This window comes from Astyanax mexicanus, chromosome 24, assembly GCF_023375975.1.
Source record: "Astyanax mexicanus isolate ESR-SI-001 chromosome 24, AstMex3_surface, whole genome shotgun sequence".
Classification (NCBI taxonomy): Eukaryota; Metazoa; Chordata; class Actinopteri; order Characiformes; family Acestrorhamphidae; genus Astyanax; species Astyanax mexicanus.
In genome coordinates, this window is record NC_064431.1 from 29,213,016 (window position 1) to 29,239,702 (window position 26,687).

The window sequence follows — 26,687 nt, forward strand, 5'->3', positions numbered from 1 at the left end:
CTTACCGGTGAGTTAGCTAAGCTACCTGAAGAGAACTAAGGTTAGCGGAGAGCTAGCTAACATACTGACCTTACCGGCGAGTTAGCTGAGCTACCTGAAGAGAACTAAGGTTAGCGGAGAGCTAGCTAACATACTGACCTTACCGGTGAGTTAGCTAAGCTACCTGAAGAGAACTAAGGTTAGCTGAGAGCTAGCTAACATACTGACCTTACTGACGAGTTAGCTAAGCTACCTAGCTAACTAGCTAGCTAGCTAGCATACTAACTTCAGCAGCAAGTTAGCTCACACACTAACTTTTTTGTTATCAGGCACACTTTTAAAGATGTGGCCAAATCAGATAATGAATGGGCGCTGATAATTATTTGTAGAGAAGCTGTATTCATGAATTTCATTATTATTATTATTATTATTATTATTATTATTATTATTATTATTATTATTATTATTATTATTATTATTATTATTATTATGGTGTAATATAATAGTAGTATTAGTATTATAAACTTCATCACTACAATTTAATTGATCATTTCCTCTTTTTTCCATATGTACAGGAAGCTACAAAAGAGCTCATGTAAATTTCATATGTTATGTTTGTTCTGTTTTTTCTCCCAAAGAAATTATGACTACATTTTAGGGTATATTATATTTATTGAGATCTTAAAAAACGTCTTAAAAAGCAAAAAAGCAGTAAATTTGTATTTTAAAATGGTGCAAGAACCCTGTAATGATTAATAATATCTAAACTAATGTCAAGTATTCATTAGTTTAGCCATTCTGTTGTAAGTACTGTTAATTAATGTACCCTTATTGTAAAATGCAAAGTGTTAACAATTATTTTGTAGCCTAAGGAGAAAAATTTTCTATTGGTTGAGCTATACTTTTTTTTTTACTTTTTCATAAGCACTATAACTGCTTTACATTCCAATTAGGGACTATTGTGTAGGGTCACATTGCTATGACAATACTATAATACTATATATTGTGCATCTCTAATTGCAATATATCTGCTATGTGCACATGATGAATTACACATAGAACAGGGAACTCTGTGCAGTTCTTAATCATAGTCTTAATCCATTATTAAGATTAAACACAGGATCAGAATTAGGGTTAATCCCTTTTATGGCTGATGAAGTGTTTCCGTATGTTTACATGAATGAAGAATCAGCTGCTGATAAACTGCAGAACAAGAGAGCGGACGCAGGGAGGAGGGAGAGAGAGAGAGAGAGAGAGAGAGAGAGAGAGAGAGAGTTTTACTATACATGAGGTTTGTTCGTTCTTGAGAAAAGATGTCTCTCTCTCTCTCTCTCTGTGCAGTATAGTGGTGTGTGTGAGTGCAGTATAGTGGTGTGTGTGTGTGTGTGTGTGCGCAGCGTTGTGGTGTGTAATTGTTGTTTAATTTTCTCCTGCTTGTGTGAAGCAGAGAGGCAGTATATGTGGATAAACAGTGGGACACTTAACAAATTGCCTGCAAATAGCTGAGGTTTGAACAGCTGCTTCCACTCTGCTGAACCCTCAGTCTTCAGCTTGCCAGCAGCACCGCCGCCGCACCCGCCACCCCGAACGCTCTGCCGGGTCCGTCTCAGGATGCTCCTGGAGGATCTGAACTCTTCAGAGCTACAGAAGTTGTTCATTCAGAGGTTTCTTTATTTATTCAGGGAGCGTTGTGAATTCATGGCTAAATTGGAGCAGCCTGGTGGCCACTCTTCATTAATTGCACATTGCACCAGTAAGAGCAGAGTGTGAAGGTTCAATTAGCAGGGTAAGAGCACAGTTCTCAAAATATTGCAATGTACACAACATTATGGGAGACATACCAGAGTTCAAAAGAGGACAAATTGTTGGTGCACGTCTTGCTGGAGCATCTGTGACCAAGACAGCAAGTCTTTGTGATGCATCAAGAGCCACGGTATCCAGGGTAATGTCAGCATACCACCAAGAAGGACCAACCACATCCAACAGGATTAACTGTGGACGCTGTGAGAGGAAGCTGTCTGAAAGGGATGTTCGGGTGCTAACTCAGATTGTATAAAAAAAAAACGTAAAACCACGGCTGCTCAAATCACGGCAGAATTCAATGTGTACCTCAACTCTCCTGTTTCCACCAGAACACTAATGTGGAAATCTTACATGTGTTTATATGTGCTGATGCCTGATATACTGATATACATATTTATTACTTACAGAGAGACTAGAGACTCAAGTATAACTTTAGATACAAATGCAACATATATTTGCCTTACATTTTAGCTTTCAATCAACTGTATGCAGTCAATAAAATAGAGGGTTTCTCCCTAGAAATTTGTTTTCATATTTTCTGGCTTTACATTTAAAATAAAAAAAAGTTAAATTGAACAATAGATCTATTGAAACGTATAAAAATAAATCAATAGCATGACCAGTGTTGGCCACTTGTAGTAGTGCATCCAATGTGTCCCTTGGTCCTTTTCTAGAGTGCAATATACTGTATATGTCAGCAAATATCGATATGAAATATCGGCCAAATTGGCCAATGGCAATGATTCTAAAAATGATTAAATAATCAAATTATCAGTCAATACCTATATATAATTCTGATATCATCGTGCATCCCTAGTTTATAATATTTGCACATACTGTATGCATTGTCACTATAACTTTCACAGAATATGAATCTGATGTTCTCTGTGTTTGTTCTTCAACTTTTTTATATCAATTTCAAGACAAATGAACCACTAAAAAATCTCCCAAATTACTTTTTTACACTTTTAAGGCCCTTAATTTTTTTTATAGTTTTAGTACTAGTGTGATTTCATTGTCTAACATACAAAAATATATATAAAAAATGTCTCTTTTTAGAACCTAAAAACTTTGTTCTTTACATTGTGCCAAAATGTTCTAACAAATGGACGTGCTCCAAAGTGACTTAAAAGATAATATTTGTATTTTTTATACACATATATACTGCTTTTTTCTTTTTTTTTTGAGTTACCAGGTTTTGGCGTGATAACAGTGATGTACAGTTCTTTAAATGCCTCTTTTAAAAGCAGTTTATTCCACTAGTCCTTTAAATCAAGGAACCTTTGTTGTTGTCATTCTGTTTTAAAAGCCGTTTCTCCAAGCATGCTTTTGCTGATTTCTGAGGTTGCCAGGTCTTTTTTGGTTGAGAAAATCCACCCAAACGGAACCAAACCAAAACCAAAACAAGCCCAAATGAGCTCAACATCCAAACGCAGAAACCTGTATACATAAACAGAGCCAGTGTTTAAGAGCGTCGTCCAATAAACAGGGAAATAAAGCGAGCAGTGTATTGTTTATTAGGCCATTTCACAGCCCGGTTCCTAAACCAACCCGGACTAAAGCCAGGTTCCACTTATAAGAGTTCCATTCAGTCCCTTCTACACAATACTCTGAAGTGGAGCTGTTGATGGTGATGGATCTGAACTGTTTATGTTCACTTGTGTTGGTTTAGCATTGTGTACCTTCGCTGCCACGGCTCTCTTTCTGTGGAGCTTAAGTGTTTTGTTTGACCTCAGAAGTAGAAGAATAGAGACTGACAGGCTTCAGTTCCTGTGATTTTAGACGCTGGATAGACTGAGAATTTCCACTGTGGCTCCGTTTGTACTTTGCTTTTACTGTAGTTGGGTTTTGGTTCCTGGTCTAATCTGATCTTATTCATAAAATCACAGTTTTTTCTTAGAAATCAGACCTACATGATAATTCAGCTCCCGCTTTATATATCTTATATATCTTTCGCCATTCAGAGGTGAGTATATTGACATGTAGCCTGTACGTTTACCATGTTAAAACAACTACCGGAGCCCTCTGGGTTCCACAGTGTATTGCTGTCAGGTGGCATTAGGCCCTAACCGCTAGCGGTTAGCCGCTAATGCTACTGCTCCATTTTTAGTGATAATCCCAATCCTTATAATTCGGTGAGCCTTGTAGTGCGAAAAATATGGTATATTGTATTGATAAGCATTTTGTAAGTGTAAATTTATTTTGCATATATTAGGAATAACAATATAAATCTGCCATACTTAGAACTTCACCTTTCACCACTTTGAACGATATAAGCACAAACTGTTAAATTATTCTGATTCTTGTGTCCAAACTTAGTCCAAAAAATGTTTGATTTTTGCTTGATTTTATTTTTACTTCACATATTTTTAGATTTTGCCTGTTTTTCCCATTGGCGTTGGATTTTTTTGCTTAACATAAACATATACCTATTAATTTATATGTTTTTTGGATTTTTTTTTTTACTCTTAATTACAATGGTTCCACACTGCAGACTCTAACTAAACTCTTCTGAGAACTCTCCTCAGTGCTGCTACTGTATACTAGGCTACAATGAGTGCTGAACACTGTGGTTAAAACCAAGACTTAAAACTTAAAAACTATTTTAGGATTTAAAAGAAAGAAACCTGATTAATTAAGATATCTTTGATCTTATGTTATCGGATTGATCCTCCCAAGTATTTGTCTTCTCAGTGTTTATCATCTTTTTCTCTTTAATCTCTTGACTTTTTGTACATCTGAGTTCATTCAAATGGAAAAAAAGCAGGGTTCAGTCAGGATTCGGTTAGATTTTGTAGATAAATATGTACATATGAGTCAGAGGAGTGTGTTTATGTCAGAATTCGATTCTATAAATACATATTTCTTTGTGTTTTTAAGTACTCAAGCTTTTCCAGCGAGTAGAAAAGCTCCTGCTTCAGTAGAAGCACCTTGTTTTTATGAGGGAATAATAAAAAAAGGCAGAGATTCCACACAGCTATGGAGGAATGATTCAGGTATTTACAGCTGGCGGTTTTGGCCCGAATGTTCAGAGGGCACGAAGGGCAGGATCAGGTTCCCTTCTGCCGTCCGAGTGCTCTAAAGCAGCTGGGTGATGTTTTAGATGATGATGATTTTAGATTTTCTCAGGAGTTGGAGGAGGTGTTTCTGCAGCAGCCGAGCGGAGAGATGTAGATTTAAATGGATAAGGAAGGTTTGGAGGTGAAAGGGTCAGGCGAGGTTCCTCCTCTCGGCAGCTGCTCCTGCAGTTGGACGGCTTCAGCCGGGCGCTGTGACAGCTCGTTGTTTTGGTCTGAAGTGTTGCGCCACGGAGCCGTATCTGATTTTGATGCAAGAAGCTTCTTTTTTATTGATGCAGATCTGGAGAAATGCGGGAAAGTGTGTTTGTGTGGGTTTATGCACTGGCAATGATCTCCAAAAGTCTGTTCTAATTATTATATCCCATGGAAGCTTGAGAAAGGTGCACTAATACTAAAAAACACTTCAGTTTCTGAATCAGTTTCTCTGATTTTGCTATTTATAGGTTTATGTTTGAGAAAAATAAACACTGTTATTTTATTGTATAAACTACGGACAATTCTCCCAAATTCAAAATAAAAATATTAAAGCATGTATTTGCAGAAAATGAGAAATGGCTGAAATAACAAAAAAAAAGATGCATAGCTGCAAAAAATTCATATTCATAAAGTTTTAAGAGTTCAGAAATCAATATTTAGTGGAATAACGCTGGTGTTTTTTAATCACAGTTTTTTTCATGCATCTTGGCATCATGTTCTCCTCCACCAGTCTTACACACTGCTTTTGGATAACTTTATGCTGCTTTACTCCTGGTGCAAAAATCCAAGCAGTTCAGTTTGGTTTGATGGCTTGTGATCATCCATCTTCCTCTTGATTATATTCCAGAGGTTTTCAATTTGGTAAAATAAAAGAAACTTATCATTTTTAGGTGGTCTCTTATTTTTTTTCCAGAGCTGTATAAACCCAGTAGACCAATCAGATCCACAAACACAGGTCACCTAGTGGAGCTGAGTCCAAATTATTTGTATTATTTATATAAAAATAAAATAAACCCCCTGCAGTTTTTAAAAGCTTAAAGAACCTCAAGAACTTTAGCTTGATTATTCCTCGTGTTCCCGCAGTTTTCCCAGGAGTTTCCTGGTTTCTGGATCTTGGTGAAGCTGAAGTCCGTTCACCATGTTTTCGGACGGTCTCTGGGCGGTCCGGACTCTCCTGCTGATGTGTGTTCTGGTTCCGAACGAGGCCAGCGAGCCGCTGTCCGCCCCTCGCGTCTTCCTCTCCTTTAAAGGTAAGAAACCATGTCTGCGATTCCCTTTCCTCACCTGCTTCTGGGTTTTTACTTATGAGTTTGGTTTTGACTAGTATGCTAAGCTATGAGACTTTAAGTGTCCAGAATCTGCTGTGATGTTGTGGCGTGATGGTTGTTGCCATTCTGGTTTAAGATACTTTTTTTGATATTTTAGAGGGAAACTGCGATAATTTACCTGAATTATCAAGCAAAACCTACTTTACCTTATTTGTAAAAATTATCTACTGTCGCTAACTTGTTAGCTCAATTCTTCAATGCTCTGTTTTAATAGATTATAGCCACAAATGACATTGTGTGGGTTCAAACATTATTATGCTACTTTTTGGTGATGATATGCACAATATAATGTATGATGTGTTGTTGATTGTAAATATTAAGTAAATCCAAGGTAGATTGGTAGAAGAGCATCACTGATTTTATTAACCGATTGATACATGTTTTTTGGAAATCCAGGGACTAGTTTATGATAGCTTGGTAACTAGAAATCTCCTAATATTGAGAGTAGAAGAGTATAGTAATGTGGTATGTTTCTTAAGTTTTTTTCAGGGCATAAGATGATGATGTATTGTCTAAAATTTTGCTATAAGCGGCATGGCTATAAAATATTTTATTGCACCATCAGGCCAATAGTAGAAGTAGTAGAAGGGACAACTCTTTCACCTCCTGAGCAGGTTTCTCGCTTTCAGTACTTTCTGTTTGGTCTGCACAAAGCATTTTAGTGGACCCCTTGGACCCTTAACATACAGTATTAATATGCCTTGTCCTGTATCAGGGCTACAAGTGTTTACAATCTGAAAATTTGAGGGATTTAAAATCTCCTACAGGACACTTGAAGAAGCTGCCTGTTTTCTCTCTACTCTACTTAATAATTCCAGATCAGTAACAGGAATCGAAACAAATTCTGCAGGTTTGAAAAAAAGATGTAAAACCTAGACAAACCTAATGAAACTAAAGGTTTGGAGGACATGAAATGGTTATTTTTATTCAGGATTTGTATTGATTTCAAAATGAAGTTCAGGGCAGAGCTAATTTTATGATTTTATTCATTATATTTTTTTGAAAGTTGCAGATTTACTTTACTGTTTCTATACTTTCTATTAAAATTACAGTTATGATTTTCAGTAACATTCCTTATCAAACATTAAACCTATTTATGTAATGAAAATTGAATCCTGGCATGTTAAGGGGTTAATTAGGCTATTATAGTCTAGTAGGGGTATAGTAGGGGTGTGCCATATCGTATCGTACGTGATAATATCGCCAAAAATTTTGAATATCGTGAACGATATTATACCCTGAAATATCGTATCGCCATATCACCCACCCCTAATTATCACATCAGGGTACTACTTTTTGCCTTTTTTATCAAAAGAAAAATTCATACTGTTCTTATTACCCATTATATATCTACTAGAGACAGATTATATCTGTCCAGTATCATTTATTTTACTTTAATCCTGGATATATGCAGATATTTGTAGTGCATTATTAGTATCATGACTGGATTCTGGATCATTGACTTCTATTACAAATCTGATAAAATTATTTTTTTAAATATCTCAGTTAGCCATATCATATTGCATGCAATAATTAAATTCTGAATAGTTATTCTAATTCAGTGTTTTTGTCATATCGCCAAAAGTATCGTTATTGTGAAAATACCATGAAATATCGCGATATTATTCTAGAGCCATATCGCCCACCCCTACTGTATAGTATCATCCATTAAAGCTGTTTTGCTGATATCGTTACTGAGCTGATTGATGACTGTTTCAGGATACAGTAGAAAAACTTACAGCATAAACAGATGCTCCAGTTTCACCACCGAACAGCTTATTTTAGCAGATAGAAATCAGGCATTTATAACGTGGCTGCACTTTACCAAACAGCTGCTTCTACTTGTGCACTGTGTTAGCATAATTAAAAACACAAACAACGGCTGAGGAAGAAAAAACTACCATTCAATCAAAACCTCGGGTCGACACCCACTCTGAGACGAGTTTACTCAGCTCCGGTTTCAGCTGTTTTCTCCTGTTTAAGATCACTTTTTCCGGAATAATCAATGCAGAGCGTATATCAATGACATCCTTTTAGCCGATGCGGTGATTATTGCTATTACGCTAGCTCAACACTATACAGAGATCCATACAAATCTTAAACCCCCCCACCACAAGACTTTCCCCTTGATTAGGCATAGCCGAGGCCGGGGAATTAAAGGTATTTTGTAGACTCAAATTGTCTAGAGCAGCCAAGCAGATCGCAGCGCTGGAGCAGATCAAGCCTGTGATTAGCTGGAGCGAGCGGCTATTCCCTTGTTTTTCGCTAGCGAGAGGAACTAGCCCTTCCCAAATCAGCCCTGAGAGCGCCAGTTCACTTAATTACTCGGGCCGGCACGGTCCCTTATTAAAGCTTTTCCTTTTTTTTTTCACTTTAATCAACTTGGATTTAACACACCACTGAGTGTGTGTGTGTATGCTGCTTGTTTCTCGTCCAGTGATTTTAGATGCTAATTTTTTTCTCTAGCTAATTTCCTCCGCTCTGGATTAGCTCTGCGCTACACAGGCAACGTTTCACCCCCAATCAATATATCAGTAATGTGTGTGTTCTTTCATGCAGATACATGAAATGTGGAGCTGTTTTAGATCCCAGGGGGGAAAATAATCAAAAATTACCTCAGCCATGTCCATGCCATTTTTTTTTTGCATTCAATTTTAACAGCAGTGTAATGTTACTAATGTACAGGGGTTGGACAATGAAACTGAAACACCTGGTTTTAGACCACAATAATAGTAATAATAATAGTTCTGGTGGAAACAGGAGAGTTAAGGTGCATTATGGTGGAGGTGTTTTATGTATTTTGGATACAATCCGGGTTAGCACCCGAACATCCCTTTCAGACAGCTTCCTCTTACAGCATCCACAGTTAATCCTATTGGATGTGGTTGGTCCTTCTTGGTGGTATGCTGACATTACCCTGGATACCGTGGCTCTTGATGCATCACAAAGACTTGCTGTCTTGATCACAGATGCGCCAGCAAGACGTGCACCAACAATTTGTCCGCTTTTGAGGATATCCTCTGGTATGTCACCCATAATGTTGTGTGCATTGCAATATTTTGAGTAAAACTGTGCTCTTACCCTGCTAATTGAACCTAGTGCTCTTACTGCTGTAATGTGCAATTAATGAAGATTAGCCACCAGGCTGCTCCAGTTTAGCCATGAAACCTCCCACACTAAAATGACAGGTGTTTCAGTTTTATTGTCCAACCCCTGTATGTATTAGTCTGATATATCTAATTTTACGTTTTGGTAATAGTATTTATAATACATTATGTGTTGTTGACTGTCAATGTTAGATTGGATGAGTATTACAAATTTTATTGATCGATTTGATACATTTGTTTGAAAACCCTGGGACTAGTTCGTGATAGCTAGATGTCTCATAATGTTGAGAGTGGAGTTATATGATACGGTTTTTGAGGCTTTTTTTTATAGAGCAAAAGCAGATGATAAACAGTGTTTGGGCTTTGAAAATTTGTTAAGTGGTGGAATTAACTACGTTTTTATTTTACTTTTTGGTGATGATATTGATAAAACATTATGTGTTGTTGACTGTAAATGTTAGATTGGATGAGAATTATACATTTTACTTACTGATTTGATACATGTGTTTGAAAATCCAGGGACTAGTTTGTAATAGATAGGTAACAAGGTATCTCAAAACGTTGAGAGTAGAGTTATATGGTGTGTTTCTTGGGGTAATCTTAGCCAGTATATATCCAGAACTGGTTAGTCAGCAAAAAATAGTGATAAATTATTATCTGTATATTGCATGAAATGCTGGATGAATATATAAGGACAGGTCTAATCAGGATCTCTATGCAGGTTAAAGATAAAATTGTGGTCTGTGGTGATTTAGTGCTGGTGGAAGATCAGAAAGCTGAGGTGTTGTATCTCTCAGGCTGGATCTCTGTGTTCTCTGGTTTCTGCAGCCCCAGTGATTTTCTCAGCCTCAGAACGAGGCGTTTTAATTGCGTTTAGAGAACGAGTGCAGAGCTCATCACCCAGACGACACCTGCAGACCTCACACTGCCTCCTCTCACCACGCCCGCCCACTTCAAACAGCAGCTCTGCTCATTAATGAATCATTAATCAAAAGCAGCATCAGGCCATTGACATTTTGATGAGCTATAATCAGAAACCAGTTACATAATACCTCACTGTGGTCAATCTGCCCGTCATTTAATAACAGCTGTTTACAGAGTTTCACCTCTGAATCCGGAGATAGTAGTAGTAGATACTGCATACGGCTGATGGTGTTACTGACTGATATTACCTGTGTTAGTACGAGTTTCCAGCAGGAAAATGTGGGTTTAAGGTGTGTTTCTTTACCCGATTACCCAATTGTACCAAATTGAAGATGGATGATCACAAGCCATCAAACCAAGCTGAAGGCATAAAGTTATACAAAAGCAGTGTGTAAGACTGGTGGAGGAGAACTTGATACCAAGATGCATGAAAACTGTAATTAAAAACCAGGGTTATATTATTGATTTCTGAACTATTTTTACTTGAAATTTGGGAGAAATGTTGTCCGTAGTTTATAGAATAAAACAACAATGGTAATTTTACTCAAACATAAACCTATAAATAGCAAAATTAGTCTTAATTATTTATTTATTTTGTATTCAGTATTCTACATTTGTTACATAGTTATTCAGATTCAGACGCTTGATAAGTTATTGTTGCAAAATTGGCAAAACTTTCCATTTATGTCATTTATGTCTATTTTTGCCTAAATCAACTCAAATCATTATTTTTCCTGGAAAACTTTAATAAATTGGTTATTATTTTAGGAAGGTGTTGATATCACCTTAGGGCCATATATATATATATATATATATATATATATATATATATATATAATCAGTTTCTGTGTTTTTTTTGGATTCTATAAACTACAGACAACATTTCTTCCAAATTCTTTAAAATTCTTCCAAAACAAGTTCATATTCATGAAGTTTTGAGAGTTCAGAAATCAATATTTGGTGGAATAACCCTGGTTTTTAATCACAGTTTTCATGCTTCTTGGCATCATGTTCTCCTCCACCAGTCTTACACACTGCTTTTGGATAACTTTATGATACTCTTGGTGCATAAATAAAGTGTTCAGTTTGGTTTGATGGCTTGTGATCATCCATCTTCCTCTTGATTAGAAACTTTTTTTTTATTCCATTTTTATATGGTCTGTATATTTATATGAGCTGTATATATATATATATATATATATATATATATATATATATATATATATATAGATGAAAAATGATTTTATACACTCCTGTGTACCCAGACAGTGTTGAACACGACTGACGACAGTAATTCTAAACTTCTTATCCTCCTGAGAGGCTTTAAGTTGATAGCTTCCCTGAAGAGCAGCAGACGAGACGCCTTCGCAAATCGATTTGCTCTGTCGCCCCACCTTCAGCTCCGGGGGCGCGACCCCTCACACTGGATCCCCTGCGTCCCCCCTGCGCCCCCCCCCCCCAACACTGAAACAGAGCCGCCCCACTCCCAGAGTTAATCAGGAACACCTTAATTGTTCTTTGAGCTTTGCGACTTCCTTCCTCTCCTGTTGCGCTTCGTCAAATCCGTTCCCCCCGGGACTGAGACCCCCGCCCCCCCGTGATGCTGAGGCTGAGGGTCCTGAATGCGGGTCTAAATCAGAGGCAGCTGTGGAGCTGCTGCTGCTCTGATCTGAGGAAGAGCAGAATATTATTTAGTCTGGAGAGAAAAAGATCTGACATCGTATCTCCGCTAAAATCAGGGCTGAAAAAGATCAGAACTGTATGTGTTTGATTGTATCCAGATTCTAGAAGTCAAAAATGCAGAATATAGAAGTTAATCTGATTGCTAAGATGAGATAATCAGGAAATAATAGGCTATAATTGCTAATTGTACTGAAGAAAGAGAGAAAGCTGGATCTTGCTGTGTGTGTTTTTATTTTAGTCTTTATTTGTTGGTTGATTTCCGAATTTTCCCTAAATCAGTCAAATCTTTAAAAATGATATGTCTCTCCAAAAAACAAATAAATGAGCAAAGGGACAAAATCAAAGATAGTATGATTGATGATGTGCAACAACATGGTTGGCAATACTTCGCAAAGAAAAACTGGTACACACAGGCTTTATATACACAGAAGAGTAATTACTGTAGATACAGGTGCCATTAATCAGTACTCAGGAGAAGACGAGCAGGAAAACTGTTCATGCTTTCTATCAGTCTTCTACCATGTATGGTTAAATATTTGTATTAAACGTATACTCTGCTCCCTTGTTTTCCAAACAAAATGCAAAATTACTGATGATCAGTGATGGTTTGGAGAGACATGTCTGTCATCTGCTGGTGTTGATCCACTGTGTTCTGTCAAGTCCAATATATCAAGTCATGTATACGTTTAATTCAAATATTTAACCATACATAGTAGAAAACTGATAGAAATCATGAACACAGTTTCCTGCTTGTTTTCTCCTGATTACTATTTAGTGGCACCTGTGTTTATACTGTTTATAAAGCCTGTCTGTACGATTTTTTCTTTGCGAAGTATTGCCAACCATGTTGTTGCACATCATCGATCATACTGTCTTTGTTCGTATCTATCCTCTTCCTTTGATTATGTCCGCTTTGCTCATTTATTCATTTGTTTATTTGATTAGCTAATTCTTAAATCTTTGAAATTTTTTTACGTTGTAACATAATAAGAAGCTGGCAGTTGTTGACCACCTTATATGACCATATTCAACATGAATTTGATATGTGATATGTATTGAAACAACGCAGACGCAAAGCATAAAAAAATAGTAACTGTTGACTTGCTTTAAAATCATCTTCTAAAGCACAGACTAATAATTTGGAGATATAAAAATTGGAGAATTAAAAAATCCCTATTTATTGCTACAGGAAAAAAAATCTGAAAACAAGAGCTGGTCAGAGATCAGTTTAAGCTGCCAGATTTTAGTCTCCTCCCCTTTAAACAAGAGGGTCAGACCCCCCTGGAGAGCTGCTGGCGACAAGTTAGAGGCTGGAGTCATGTGAGTCTGTATGTATGTAACTGTGTGTGTGTGTGTGTGTGTGTGTGTGTGTGTGTGCCCCTCCTAAAAGCCATAACCAATTCTCCACGCTCCCTCACTTTACACACACACACACACACACACACACACGTAGGGGTATCGGTTACGACACTCCCGCTGATCTAAATCTTCACTTTAGATCACGTTTAGATTTGATGTGTTTATATTCTCATATAAACCGTAATAAACAAAATCTTCACAATTTAAATTCTTAATATTGTTTTACATATTTCAGTCCCTGTTCCAGCGTTCAGCACCGTGACTGACTATACATGATACACTGATCTGAAGAGCTCTGAAAGTAGCTTTTTTAGGGGCTATACTGCTTCCATGTGCTATTAATTATACAGATTCACAGCTTAGATTACAATCTCTGAAGTGTTCTATACAAATTTGAGACTTACATAAATGTTTACTGACATAAATCATCAATTTTCAGTGTTTAAATCTATAGAAACATATGTAATAATATGTGACAAAGCGAGGGTATGTTACAGTATGTATGTTATGTTGCATAGCTTGAGAAACTTTTAAAACACACTGCTGGTTCTGGGCCTGCACTTATATATAGAATTTAATACAGTAATTTATGGTCATATAAGGCGGTCAACAACTGGCAGATTTCTTTTGTTTTTGCATTTTTGTCATAAAAACATTATTCAGATTATCAAACAAACTTTCATATCAAACGAATAAAGCCTGTGTAAATATAAAAATCAGTTTTTATATGATGATTTTTGTTTATTAAGGGGAAAAAAAAATATCCAAACCAATCAAGCTCTTTGTGAAAAAGTGTTTGCCCCCAATAAATTCAAGGATTCAAGGAGATTTTATAGTCATTTCACATCACTTGTGGTACAAGAACAAAATTGTAAATCCCACAGTCCAGTTTACGCCCAAAAAGCAGTTTTAAAATAGATAAATATAAAGACAAAATTAAATTGAATTAAATAATATAAAATAATAAAATAGATAAGATACATACACAAAATTTAATTGGAAAGTGCAAATTGCTATAGCGTCATGGATGATTATGAATGGATATTAGTAAAATAAAAAGTGAAAGTGAAAAGTAAGTGTGTGTCCCGTTACATTTCAGAAACAGAATATTGAACACCTAACGTAAAACATGGTGGTGGTAGTATGATGGTCTGGGGCTGCTTAGCTGCTTCAGGATTTGGATATCATGCTGTAATAGATATAAGTAGGAATTCTGCTGTTCAACAGACAATCCTGAAGGAGAATATCGCTCCATCTGTTCATGACCTCAAGCTGAGGTGTACTTGGGTTCTGCAGCAGGACAATGACCCAAAACACACAAACACAAAGTCAGCATTTAACCCTTGTGTGGTGTTCGGGTCTGTGGGACCCGTTTTCATTTTTCATCAAATGATACTAAAAAAATATTTTTTTTCTAACTCAAACTCATTGGCATTGGCTCATTTTTTGTGAAAAACATATATCAAAACACATTTTCGATGAACACACACTGTACACCCCCCCCTACACATTTATATTACATACAGTATGTTTGGCCAAGGGCTAATAAACATTGCTTCATTTGTAAATTTGAAACTAAACAAATTTTCTACTCATATCTTGAGTTAAATTCATTTTCTTTTATATTTTATTTAAAAACTAATAAAAAAAGAGTAGCACTTTTTAAAAGAAATATAAATATATATATTTCTAATACAGCTTTCCTGACCAGAGCTGATCTTCCCGCTGTATTTAGATGCTAACTAAATTAATCGCTGTTTTTAACAATAGATGGGTGTGTTTGTACTGGCTAGTGTTTGTAGAGGAGGTGGTTTTATAGTGTGGATTATGACTATAGCTTACTCCAGTCTGTAGTTTAGTGCTAGTTTAGAAACACAGATTACGTCAGTATTGGCCCGATACCAATATTTTATCGGATCTGTCCCATCTCTAGTGTTTGTGCTTCATGGGCAGTCGATACTTTCTTACTTTTTGGACCAGTCAGTATCTTTCTGCATAGTTAGGCAATAGCCTATAACAATTAAGGGCTCCATGCTAACATGATAATACATCATAATGACAAAGTGTTTTTCATTCTCTCTTAAGCTTAAATGTTCTTTCCTTTCTGGAATTGATTCAAATTTATACGCTTAGATTGTTTAAGCTGAGAGAGCCTGTGAATGCTATGCAGAATTGTACTGCACTGGGCTGAGCGATGCACTCTTAAGAGGGGATTCCAGTTAGTAGTGTTAAAGTAGTGTGATCTTTATAACGTTACGTTATCTTTAAACCTCTGTAACGTTTTCTCTTTTCTGACATAAGAACACCCGAAATTCCTCTCAAAATCGAGTCGGCCAAGCAGAGGTGGTCAAAAAATCTCAAAAAAGTCTCGGCAATCTGCCTGAATGCCCCCTATAAGCCGTCCGGCGTGACCCCCTGCCACACGCCCGGCTTCCGAGCTGCCCGAGGGTGTAAAACCCATTTAGAAATGACAATGGATTTCCTCCCTCCGCTGGCAGATTACAGCTTTTCATATCGCGGTTCATAATGCTGATTAAAACAGAACAGGGCGGAAGAAAAGGGAGAAAAGCTTTATTGGATTGTTAAGCTGCAGTCAGTTTACCAGGAGCTGCTCAGCGCTGATGTTTTAATCGGGTCGACTTCAGTTCAGTTGCACGCTGATCTAGGATCAGTTTAATCTGCTCAGAACCTCACTTTAAACCTTCTAGAAAGAAAGCATCAAGACTGATTTGAAATCAGCAGGTTTTAACAACAACTCCTGCATTTTTCCTGCAGTTTTTCCCTGAATCACGGCCTGAAATAACCCACCTGTGATTCGTTTATCTCACACGAGATAAACGTTTTTTTTTTATAGTGATAAAATTGCGTGACATTACCACACCAGAAATAGCCACAGTAATCCTGCCGTGGTTTTACACGGGCTGTTGCTCTACGTGCAGAGCTGCATGCTGGCATGCGATTGCGCACTCTGGCACTTTTGATATCAGATGCTCGATGGTGTTCAAGAGATTTGGCTGAAATCTCAGAAATCCTGGAATTCCAGGTACAGTATGAGTGAAGTAAATTCTTCGAACGTTTATCTGTGTGTGTTTTCAGGAGTGGTGATGACTGATACAGGCTTTTTATTGAGGGGATGATATGAATATTTTCGGGGATATCACCTTTTTTAGATTTTAGATATCACTATATTTGTAACATACAGCTCTGGAAAATGATTTTCTTTGATTTGACCAAATTGAAAACCTCTGGAATATAATCAAGAGGAAGATGGATGATCACAAGCCATCAAACCACCAAGCTGAACTGTTTGAATTTTTGCACCAGGAGTAAAGCAGCATAAAGTTATCCAAAAGCAGTGTGTAAGACTGGTGGAGAGAGGATAACATGATGCCAAGATGCATGAAAACTGTGATTAAAAACCATGGTTATTCCACCAAATATTGATTTCTGAACTTAAATCTTTATGAATATGAACTTGTTTTCTTTGCATTATTTGAGGTCTGAAAGCTCTGCATCTTTTTATTGTTATTTCAGCCATTTCTCATTTTCTGCAAATAAATGCTCTAAATGACAATGTTTTTATTTGGAGTTTATAGGAAATGTTGTCTGTAGTTTATAGAACAAAACAATACAGTTATTTTACTTCAAAATATACCTATACATAGCAAAATCAGAGGAACTGATTCAAAAACTAAATTTGTATATGTGAAGTTTTTCATGCTCTCCCAAGATTAAATATTTAGATCTTTTCTTTCTGGAATTTATTCACATGTATACGCTTAGAGATTTTAGCTGAGAGAGCCTGTGAATGCTATGCAGAATTTTACTGCACTGGGTTGAGCAAAGCACTCTTAAGAGGGGTATCCAGTTAGTAAGAGTTAAAGTATATATATATATATATATTTATTCCTGATTTATATAACGTTACAGGAAACCTTCCCCGGCCATTTCAGATCATTGCTAAACATTTTCTGTTAGCCGGGTTGTAGGATAGCAAGTCTTCAGGGAGCAGGTTTGGCCACACAGAGCGACTGATTGACCAGCTCAGCTATGTGACCTTCAGAAAAGAGCCTGAATGTTTCCCTTCCAGTGTCTCCACTATCTGACCTGTGGTTTCAGAAATCATGTACCATAGCTATGCTAACTAGCCGGCAGTTCTGAGAAGCAGATGTGATGGTCCACTGATCTCAGCATGAGTGTGCATTTGTGTGTAGATAAAACATTTAATGCTTTACCTTCACCTCGTTCTCTTGTGTTTTCTGTTTGCTAGCTTCTAGCCAGTAACGAGTAATCTAACACGTTACTATTTACAATCTACCAGATTAAAAATACTTATATAAGTCACTGTGCGTTACTTTTTTGGCATTTTCATTAGTAAAAAGATGTTGTAGCTTCTGGTTGCTTTTTTTTAAAGGATGGACGTGAAAGGGACATTTACAGTCGTGACTTTATTACTGATACTGTCAACCGCAACAACCACACCACAGTAGAAGCAGGCTAGCAAGCTAACAAGCTAACAGGCTAAAACTAGCACTCGGCTTCAACAAACACACACACAGACCCCACACTCTCTCCACCTCAGACACACACACACACAAACACTCACACAGCGAGCCTCCCTCTCTCTTTACCTCTCCGAAGCACATTTTCTAGCTGGAAATACAGACACTGTTCTAAGTTTGTGTCAGCTAAATATGAAATATCAAGGTTGGTTGTTTACTAATCTGTGCTGTAGACAAAATGCTACCTAGCATTTAGTTACTTAGTTAACTTAGTTGCTTTTAGTTACTTAGTTGCTTTTAAAAAGCAAGTAATTCAGTAACTAGTACGTTTATTTAAAGAGGTAACTAATAATCAGACTACTTTTCCAGAGTAACTATTCCATCACTGCTTCTAGCTTTAGCCTAGCCGATCATCCTTTAGCTAAAACACACAGTTCTCAGGTCTAAACTCTCCTCATTATTCCAGAGCGATAAAGAGATATTTGAGCTGCAGGGATGTGAAAGAGAGGAAAGGCTAGCTCTTAAGAGAAGCTGTTGGGATTAGCAGCAGGGTTAGCGATAAAATGATATCAGTTGAGATTAGCAAACAGCTCTGTCACACACAGGGCCTGACGCCAGGCCTGAATGTGGGTCAGTAGCAGCTAGCCGCAGGATGCTATGCTATGTGAGTTTGCTAGATGAACACTTGTTGCCTTAAAGCAACAGTTCAGGGTCATTCAGCGTTTTTTATCTTTAGTAGTAACACTGGAGCTACCAGGCTAATGTAACCAGGCTAATGGAATGAGATTTTTGTTACTCTGCAAAAAATCCATTGACAAAAAATAGACAAAATAAGACGTAATGCTTAAATTAAGAAAAAAAAAATAAATAAATAAATAAATAAATCTGCCAATGGAGTGAGCCAATATTTCTTGATTTTTTTCATGAGTGAAGTAACACTTAAACCAAGCAAAAATCTTTTGTTTTGTGGCTTAAATTTAGACCCAAGAATCAAAATAACTTGAATTGGAGACCTTTTGTGCTTATTTTGAGTAAAATTACTTAAAAAAGGTACAAAATTCTAAGTAAGACTAAATAAAACCACTAGTCCTAAAATAAGTAAAACAATGTTACACTTTAAAACCTCTTATCAGAGAAAAAATAAGATTTATTGCTTTAAAATTAAATCATTTCACTGGCTAAGATTTAGTTTTTTGCAGTGTATGAGCTATAAAAACTAATGTGTTTTCACCAGAAGTGGCAGTTAAACATGTCATAATATTAATCATGAATTTGTAGGGCTCTGGGTGGTCCAGCAGACTAAGGTGTTGGTTCGAATCCTGGTCATGCAGCTTACCATCAGCTTGCCATCAATTTATGAACAATTGGTTTTATAACTGTTAATAGTTAAAAGGACGTACGAAATAAAAACTGTTGCTAATGTGTGAAGTGGATTCATTTAGTTACAATAGTGTGAAACTTTTGCATGAAAAAAAAAAAAACTTTTGCATAATGCCTACGATGCAGATCAAGCATCATAAATAGTTAAAAAATGATAGAATTAATATTTTTTCGGAAAAATACAGAAAAGTTTATCTCAGAGATGTAAAACATACCCCTAATTCCAGAACTAACCATATAAATTACTTTTTTTCTACTATTTTCTACTATTTTATTTGTAATTTTATCACATTTGCTAGTTTTTAAGAACTCACTAATTTCACTACACTGCATGTTTACTATTTTCGACGCCCGCAGCACAAAGGACGGCTAAGCTAAGTGACCTCTGACCTCTAACACACTTGCTGTACTAAATACAGTAACAACTGAAAGCTGGAAGGACTGGGTCTGGTTCTATTTTCGGCTCCGGGGTCAGGAACACCCTAACAGGGTTAACAGTTCAGGAATGCCAGGAGCCCTGAAGAGGATCCGGGAGGCCGGGCTCATGTGAACAGAAAGCTCAGCCACGCAAACGCTTTCCTGAAATCTGAATAACGGCCGAGGAGATGATTTAGAGCAGGGGTGTCCAAACTTTTTTTGTTGGGGGCCAGAAGGAGAAATATATTTGAAGTCACGGACCACAGACTCTGTAATAAAACAAATAATAAAATATACCACTTTAAATAATACTTTTTTCCTGATTATTTCATTTACACACCATTTTACTTGACTTACTATCTTTTATTTTTTGACAGTGTTGTGTAAACTAAGATTTTTCAAATTGATGTTTAATTTCATGATGTCTCTTAATATTAAACTTCTTAATTACGCCAACTTTTAGACTCTTTGGCCCGTTTTTCTGCGCCAGAAATGCGCACCCTCTCCGCTTTTAGACTCTTTGGCTCGTTTTTCTGCACTAGAAATGAACACCCTCTCCGCTTTTAGAATCTTTTGCCCTGTTTTATTGCGCTAGAAATGCGCACCCTCTCTGCTTTTAGAATCTTTTGCCCTGTTTTATTGCGCTAGAAATGCGCACCCTCTCCGCTTTTAGACTCTTTGGCTCGTTTTTCTGCGCTAGAAATGCGCACCCTCTCCGCTTTTAGACTCTTTGGCTCGTTTTTCTGCACTAGAAATGAACACCCTCTCTGCTTTTAGAATCTTTTGCCCTGTTTTATTGCGCTAGAAATGCGCACTCTCTCCGCTTTTAGACTCTTTGCCCCGTTTTTCTGCGCTAGAAATGCGCACCCTCTCTGCTTTTAGACTCTTTGGCCCGTTTTTCTGCGCTAGAAATGCGCACTCTCTCCGCTTTTAGACTCTTTGGCCTGTTTTTCTGTGCTAGAAATGCACACTCTAGCTGCTTTTAGACTCTTTGGCCCGTTTCTGACACCTAGCGTTCAAACTTTGAATCTCACATTATAAAAACCTGCTTAACAGCGGGCCAACTTTCATTGTATTTCTAAAATACCTCGCGGGCCGCTCCAAAAAAGGAAACGGGACGCAAATGGCCCGCAGGCCGTAGTTTGGAAACCCCTGATTTAGAGAGAGCGAGATGTATCTCCTCTCGTCTTCTCTTTCTAAATAACCCTGAAGATGTTATCATCAGTCTGCCGTGAGCTCCCGCTGTCTTGATATGATCCTGCGGTGGATCCCTCGCCGCGCTGACCTCCCGCTGCGGAGCGTAATGTTTAAGCGATTATAACTCCTCCGAACACAAAGAGTCCAGTGTCTCCTCAGAGAGAGGATACATTAGTGCACAGATCATCCCCAACTCACTCCTGCTCAAATGACCTGATTTTATGTGACAGCGCAGCTCTGCCAGTGAATATCCCATTACCTTTCAGTGATTTGCCCAGAGCTCGTCTGTAAAAACTCCGTCTGAAACAGTCTGAAACTGATCTGTTCAAGTTTGGCTTGTCAGTTTTACTGGGGCAGATACAGGGGTTGCACAATATCATTTTAGTGTGGGGGGTTCCGCGGCTAAATTGGAGCAGCCTGGTGGTCAATCTACATTAATTGCACATTATTGCACCAGTAAGAGCAGAGTGTGACTGTTCAATTATCAGGGTAAGAGCACAGTTTAGCTCTAAATATTGCAATGCACACAACATTATGGGTGACATACTAGAGTTCAAAAAGGACACATTGTTGGTGCATGTCTTGCTGGAGCATCTGTGACCAAGACAGCAAGTCTTTGTGATGTATCAAGAGCCACGGTATCCAGGGTAATGTCAGCATACCACCAAGTAGGACCAACCACATCCAACAGGATTAACTGTGGACGCTGTAAGAGGAAGCTGTCTGAAAGGGATGTTCGGGTGCTAACCTGGATTGTATCCAAAAAAAACATAAAACCACAGCTGATCAAATCACGCAGAATTCAATGTGCACCTCAACTCTCCTGTTTCCACCAGAACTGTCCCTCACCACAAAAGTACCAATTGGCACTTTTGGCAGTGTGGCAGTGTGCCAAGTCCTGCTGGAAAATGAAATCTGCATCTCCATAAAAGTTGTCAGCAGAGGGAAAAAGCATGAAGTGCTGTAAGATTTAAGACTTTAGACTTGATAATAAAACACAGTGGATCAACACCAGCAGTTGACTTGTCTCTCCAAACCATCACTGATCATCAGTAAATTTTACATTTCTTTTGTAAATCAAGGGATCAGAGTCTGGAGGAAGAGTGGAGAGACACACAGTCCAAACTGCTTGAGGTTTCCACCAATCAGTGATGGTTTGATGGACAGACATGTCATCTGCTGGTGTTGATCCACTGTGTTTTATTATCAAGTCTAAAGTCAGTGCAGTTTTGTTTTCCCACAAAATCTTACAGCACTTCATGCTTCCCTCTGCTACTGACAACTTTTATGGAGATATATGCGGATTTCATTTTCCAGCAGGACTTGGCACACTGCCCACACTGCCAAAAGGAACAATTAGTCTTATATAATATCCTAACGCCTAAAATAGATCACTCTGTGTTTAATACATCTATATAATGTATGAGTGTCACATTTTCAACATGAGAAACTTGAGATGCACTAGTACATGAGGGCTGCAATTATGCTAACTGAATTTTTATTTCTTAAAAATAATTCTTTTCTTTTAAAAATCACCAATATTTACTTAATTTTCTTTATTCGTTTGGGCCAGTTAGGCTAATTAGCTACTGTTCTTCAACTAGTACTTACTGTAACTTGTACTGGAACAAAATACTGTACTTTCAAAAGTGTCTACAGTTACACAATAAAGCATAACGTACACTTCTTCTCACAAAACAAATAGCATTCTTTATGCTAGCATGCTAACAATATTATATATTAGCTATGTATTAGCTGACTCCGCTGCTATCCCTGCTGACATATCCACCTTAAGTGAACTCTGCTGGTGTTTGATGATCAGGGTGGTTAGAAAACTAGGTGCAGATATTTCATATACTGGAAATTCAGCTGCTTAAGCAGCTCTTAACCAGCATAAAAAGATGTTTTGCTATTGAATCACTGCTTTATTTCCTTTACCTTTGCTTGCCTTAACCCAACACACCCTATTTTCATTCATTCTCCATGTTGTGACATAAGCATGGTTGTGAAATGTACTGACTGTGGAAACGGCTGTGGTCAGTTTAAGTAATCTCGATTAGCTCCAAAAAAAAGAAAGAAAATTGCAGTCAGATGAGTATTCTTTTGTAATACCGTATTTTTCGGACTATAAGGCGCACCGTATTATAAGACGCACTATCAAAGAACGTCTATTTTCTGCTATTTTTCCATACATAGGGCGCATCGCATTATAAGGCGCGTTAAGTGACACTAGAAAGGGTGCCTATATCAAAGTGAACAGGGGTGGCGCCATGTTTCCCTTCCCCCACCGGGGGTGGTCGCTTGCTGGTGGAGCGTCTCAGTATACAAATCTAACGTTAGCTCTTTCAAAGTCAAACGAGTGCTGGATATTAATCTACACAGATTCCTCTCCTGAAAACTGTTTATTTGGGTGAGTAACGTGCTTCAGTTTATTTACAATAAGCTTAGATTTCCAGATGTCCACTAAGGCTTGCTGCACCAGCGTTAGCATAGCTATCCGCTAGCACGCTAGCTAGTCACCTAAACTAGTAAAGTTAACCCAAACTTAAACGACAGCGTTACACTGAGTAATCCTGCGTGTTCTGGTAAGACAGTGAGATATTAGCTAGCGATTCGTCCCCCGTAGCTTGTTTTAACACGGTAAACAAGCAGATTACAGGCTGATAAAACTCACCTCTGAGAGAGTTAGCGCTTAGCATCTAGCTAATGCTAGCCAGGCAAAGCAGCACAGACTTACAGGCCGATAACTCACCTCTGAACGGTGAACGCTTAGCGATTAGCATCTAACTCTAATAATACTGCTCCAGCAGTATTAAAAGTGCTAAATTTAGAAAATACTGATCTCTGAACAGTGAAAAAGCTAGCTAGCTAAGCGGTTAGCATCTAGCTAATGCTATTGCTGCTCCAGCCTCGGAGCGGCACGGCTCTGCACGGAGTGTGTGTTTACAGCTCCTTACACCTGACGGGTAAAATTTAGATAATACTGATCTCTGAACAGTGAATAAGCTAGCTAATGCTATTTGCTGCTCCAGCCTCAGAGCTGCACGGCTCTGGACTCTGTATAGCACTGAAACTCTGTATAACGCTGCACGGAGTGTGTGTTTACTGCTCCTTACAACCTGACGAGTAAAATTTAGATAATACTGATCTCTGAACAGTGAATAAGCTAGCTAGCTTAGCGGTTAGCATCTAGCTAATGCTATTGCTGCTCTGCACGGAGTGTGTGTTTACTGCTCCTTACACCTGACGGGTAAAATTTAGATAATACTGATCTCTGAACAGTGAATAAGCTAGCTAATGCTATTTGCTGCTCCAGCCTCGGAGCTGCACGGCTCTGGACTCTGTATAGCACTGAAACTCTGTATAACGCTGCACGGAGTGTGTGTTTACTGCTCCTTACAACCTGACGAGTAAAATTTAGATAATACTGATCTCAGTGAATAAGCTAGCTAGCTTAGCGGTTAGCATCTAGCTAATGCTATTGCTGCTCAGCCTCGGAGCTGCACGGCTCTGGACTCTGTATAGCACTGAAACTCTATAACGCTGCACGGAGTGTGTGTTTACTGCTCCTTACAACCTGACGAGTAAAATCCATACAAAAGGCGCACCGTATTATAAGACGCACTGTCAATTTTTGTGAAAATTAAAAGTTTTTAAGTGCGCCTTATAGTCCGAAAAATACGGTAATTATGACAGATCTACTGTAGGTATGTGAAATAGAGCCATGATAATGCGGATCACAGTAGGGAGACAGGAAGTGGATTAAGGCTTCCTTATGCATAAAAATAAAAAAGAAATCTAATAAATGATGAGATTTGACAGGGTGGGATGTCTTAATTTAAATAGCAGATTCTTCAGTGCTAAAGTAGCTAACTATAAAAACACAGCTCTAATTCTAAATCCACTGAAGTGAGTTTGTTAATAAGTTGTAACTGATAATTAAGTGGAGCGAAGCTTCCAAAAAAGTGAGTTTTGGCAAAACTTTTTTTTTATCAAATTAAAGTTTGTTTGCTTTAATTGACTTTGAAGTTAATATGGGATGATCATGAAGAGAATGACATTCTGTAACTTGCTGTACTTGATGTTTAATAAACAATAAATAAGAAGACTGAAACAATTTGTACCAACATAACTTTTTTTCTTATAGTTTATGCATGCTATCTGAAACATAAACAGAAACTAAAGTATAATTTGTTCATTTTGCCATTAGTTAGCTATCTGAGATGCAAACACACATAACTGTGAGTTGATGGTATCATTATTGTCACTGATCTGCAGATCTTTAGCTGTTGTTCTGGGTTCTTTATTGGGGACCTCCTGGATGGAGTTGTCCATGCCCATTTGGAGTAATTTTAGTTTGGCTGGTCGGTCACTCCTGGGAAGGTTCACCAGTGTTCCATATTTTCCCTGTTTCTTAATAATAGCTCTAACTGTGGTTCTCTGGAGTCCCAAAGCTTTAGAAATGACTTTATAACCTTTTCCAGACTGATAGATGATCAATAAAATTTCTCCAGTTTTAAGATGTTTTATTTTAATTCATGTTGTCAGGCAGGTTTTATATAAGTATTTTTTTTTATTCTACAGTAGTTTCTGGCAGTAATCAGGCCTGTGTGTGGCTAGAGATATGAAACACAGCATAATATCGACAACATTTTTGAATTTGGTGAACGATTTTGCTGTTTTAAGCAAAAGAAAAATTCACACTGTTCTCATTTCCCATTATATATCTACTAGAGACAGATTACATCTGTCCAGTATCATTTATTTTACTTTAATCCTGGATATATGGAGATATATGGAGTGCATTATTATTAGTATCATGACAGTATGGATCATTGACTTCTGTTACAAATCTGATCAAATTATTATATTTTTTAAATATTTCATATCATATCGTATACAATAATAATAATTTAATAATTTTCATTTTGTTGCAGTAGTGTATCCTTGAAATAACTTTTCTAATTCAGTTTTTTTTTTCTCAAATTTCATCAAAAGTATCGTTATTGTAAAAAAAAAAAAATCCCATAAAATATCATGATATTATTTTAGGGAAATATCGCCCACCCCTATTAATCACAGTTGATTCATGGGACATGATTACTTTTACACTTTTAGGGCTAGATTGCTTTAGATGGCTTTGTTTCTTTTAATTATTAAAATCATCATTTAAAAACTGTTTTTTATTTGCTAAGCTTATATTTGCCTGCTATTAAAGTAAAACAAACAAAATAAATATGACAAAATAGCAAAAACAAAAGAAATCTTTAAAGGGAAAAACAGCCATGCTAATACTTTATACTTGTGTTATGCTGTATAACAGTAAAATGACCCATATTCAGCTACACTCTGCCCTTATACACCCTCTCCCTGTGGCTGTATAGTTTTGAGAGTGCAGTCTGCTCTGGTGTGCCGCGGTATGTGGTATTGGGTTGCCAATTACCAGCCTCTCCAACCACAGAAATCCTCTCGCCAGCCCATAACCATGTCTCTCAGACCACAAACTGGTTTTCTGGCTTGGACTGGGACAGAAACAGGTGCCTGGCGGAGAACACAGTAACACTGTATGCTGTAATTAGCCTGACCGCATAACATATAATAATGCTAATGCTAATACCTCTACCGCTAATACTGCTCTTTATTTATAGAGCGCACATGAAGGCTAACCGAGGCATGCAAACATATGAGAATATTGCCTTTATTTTCTGTATTAAAAGCTAACAATATGTTTTTAAACTTAACTCCTGCTGTGGTTTATAACCCAGAGAACATAAAAAAAAAACCTCCCACTCCCTTAGCAGATATACAGCTCTGAATTTTTTTTTTATAGAGTTTCAGTTTCTAAAATGAACACTGTTGTTTTATTCTATAAACTACGGACACCATTTCTTTCAAATTCCAAATAAAAATATTGTTATTTAGAGCATTTTTTTGCAGAAAATAAAAACGATG

General features: G+C 37.4%; 1 protein-coding gene across 4 annotated transcripts in view; it reads left to right on the plus strand.

Moving 5' to 3' along the window:
• The window catches only part of sema3fb (sema domain, immunoglobulin domain (Ig), short basic domain, secreted, (semaphorin) 3Fb), a 117,274-nt gene that overhangs the window by 3,519 nt on the left and 87,068 nt on the right, over positions 1–26,687 (plus strand). For all 4 annotated transcript variants that reach the window (XM_022682596.2, XM_049471586.1, XM_022682598.2 and 1 more), the window contains exon 2: positions 5,922–6,088. In XM_022682596.2, coding sequence (XP_022538317.1) covers positions 5,977–6,088 — 112 coding nt within the window. In that variant the 5' untranslated portion in view covers positions 5,922–5,976. The remainder of the gene's footprint in view (positions 1–5,921; positions 6,089–26,687) is intronic.